The 1,747-nt window shown below is 40.7% G+C and overlaps 1 protein-coding gene across 1 annotated transcript in view; it reads right to left on the bottom strand.

The window, feature by feature from the left end:
• Positions 1 to 455: 455 nt before the first annotated feature.
• Positions 456 to 1,747, bottom strand: part of sh3tc2 (SH3 domain and tetratricopeptide repeats 2) — a gene marked incomplete in the record, with an annotated part of 38,066 nt that continues 36,774 nt past the window's right edge. The window contains 1 exon segment of the mRNA XM_014024146.1: positions 456 to 1,571. Within this exon segment, the coding sequence (XP_013879600.1) occupies positions 876 to 1,571 (696 nt within the window).

The raw sequence follows: 1,747 nt of genomic DNA, 5'->3' as shown, positions 1-1,747 counted from the left end.
GGGATATATCGTATCGTGACCCCTCTGTCATGATATGTATCGTATCGCCAAATTCTTGCCAATACACAGCCCTATTTCAAAGGTCCTCGTGGCTCAGCAGCAGGAGCATAAATATTACTGTTAAGAAAGCTGATGATAAAGCTAAATAAAAATCTAAGTCTGATGAAATGAAATTAAATTTCTGACAGTGATCATGATGCAGTGTGGCTATAATTCCTCACTTCACCATCTGTGTCGCAGTTTTCCATCTCCAAAATGAGCGTACGCATGGGTCAGAGCTGGCTTAAGGCACCGCACATTTTCACGTCAAGTTTGTATTTTATAAATCACAACCTTGGCGTGAAAAGTGACGTACGCAAGTTTCCGGGCTCAAATTGTGCGTACGCTCGTTTTATAAATCCGACCCCTGATCCTCTCCAAGTTTRGAAGAAAACAGTTTGGATATAAGACAGGAATTTAGGATGGAACAAGAAGTTTAATGCAGTTCTTTCTCTTCATTTCTTTCTCAGAATGTCACGTGAAATTGAATGTCTACTTAAAATAAACATGAAATCAAAACTCAGCAATCAAACAAAATTTGTAATGTTTGGTTTATCATCACAACAAATTAWACARTGTAGAAAACATGTAAGTGCTGTGAATTGTAAATCTTCAGAATATATTAGGCACATTGACATGCTTTCAATTGATTAAAACTAACAGATTTACAGTACTGACATCATAAGTTGTATAAATATTTGCCATTAGACTGGAACGCTGTAATCAGATGCCTGTCAGGGCTCATATGACCAGAAGAAAGGGAAATGTCTGTGAAAAATAACAAAGTGCATCAGGGAAACTATGCCTTCACATAAKTATTCTCACTTAAAGCTTTATCATAGGTTCTGCTTTTCAGTCTCAGTTTGAGTTGGATCAGTGTCAGAATCCGTGTCTTTAGTAGGGGTATTCTGACTGTCCTGAGTATCAGAATCAGTGTCTCTGGTAACCCCACTTGTGTGACTGACAGGTATCTGAGTGGGCATGCTGTGGTCAGAATCAAACTCTGACTCTTTCCCATCTGTTGGGTTCTGGTCAGTGTCATTGGTGCTGCTGGAGTCTGAGATGTGCTCCTTGGCAGTGTCAAAGGACCAAGTTAAGACACTGTCGCTATAGGACTTGCTGTCTGTGTCAGCAGGACCGTGGTTTTGACCCGTCAGACTGGAATCCTCTCCAAGATTCATGTCCGCAGGTCTTTCCTCTGAGTTTGTGAGGGTCGTACAAAGACTAGGASCTGACTCGTCTTGACACCTCTCAGCATATCTCAAATCAGCATCCAAGCACTTTTCCCTCTTTTGGTCAGACTGTCTGTCTGCWTTGTCCATTTCAGAAACAGAGTTAYCCAGGAAGGCCAAAATTCTCTTCAGGCTCTGAGCTTTGTCTCTGTATACTTGGCCCAACTGAGCATCAGACAAGTGGTTGCAGTAGATCTCAGCCAACTTCATGAGAACTACATAGAGATCTTTGGTGTTAGCTTGGTCCTCAAGAGCAGCTGCCAGAGCCAACTGGAAGTAACCCACTGCATCAAAAGCATCCTGCAAATAGTGTAAGGAACAGAGATTAGAACAACTAAACTAAATTACCTATTTGTTACACTTGGGGGGGGGGGGGTGTTGATGTAACTGGTTCATAAAAAAAACAACATAAGTGAGAAATAAATGATACAAAAATGTAAATACAGGTAAGTGATGAAGATACTGTATATGTTTTT

Source organism: Austrofundulus limnaeus, unplaced genomic scaffold (genome assembly GCF_001266775.1).
Source record: "Austrofundulus limnaeus strain Quisiro unplaced genomic scaffold, Austrofundulus_limnaeus-1.0 Scaffold409, whole genome shotgun sequence".
NCBI classification, from domain to species: domain Eukaryota; kingdom Metazoa; phylum Chordata; class Actinopteri; order Cyprinodontiformes; family Rivulidae; genus Austrofundulus; species Austrofundulus limnaeus.
Note: the sequence above shows the minus strand (reverse complement) of the source record. Positions and strands in the feature narration are given on the sequence as shown.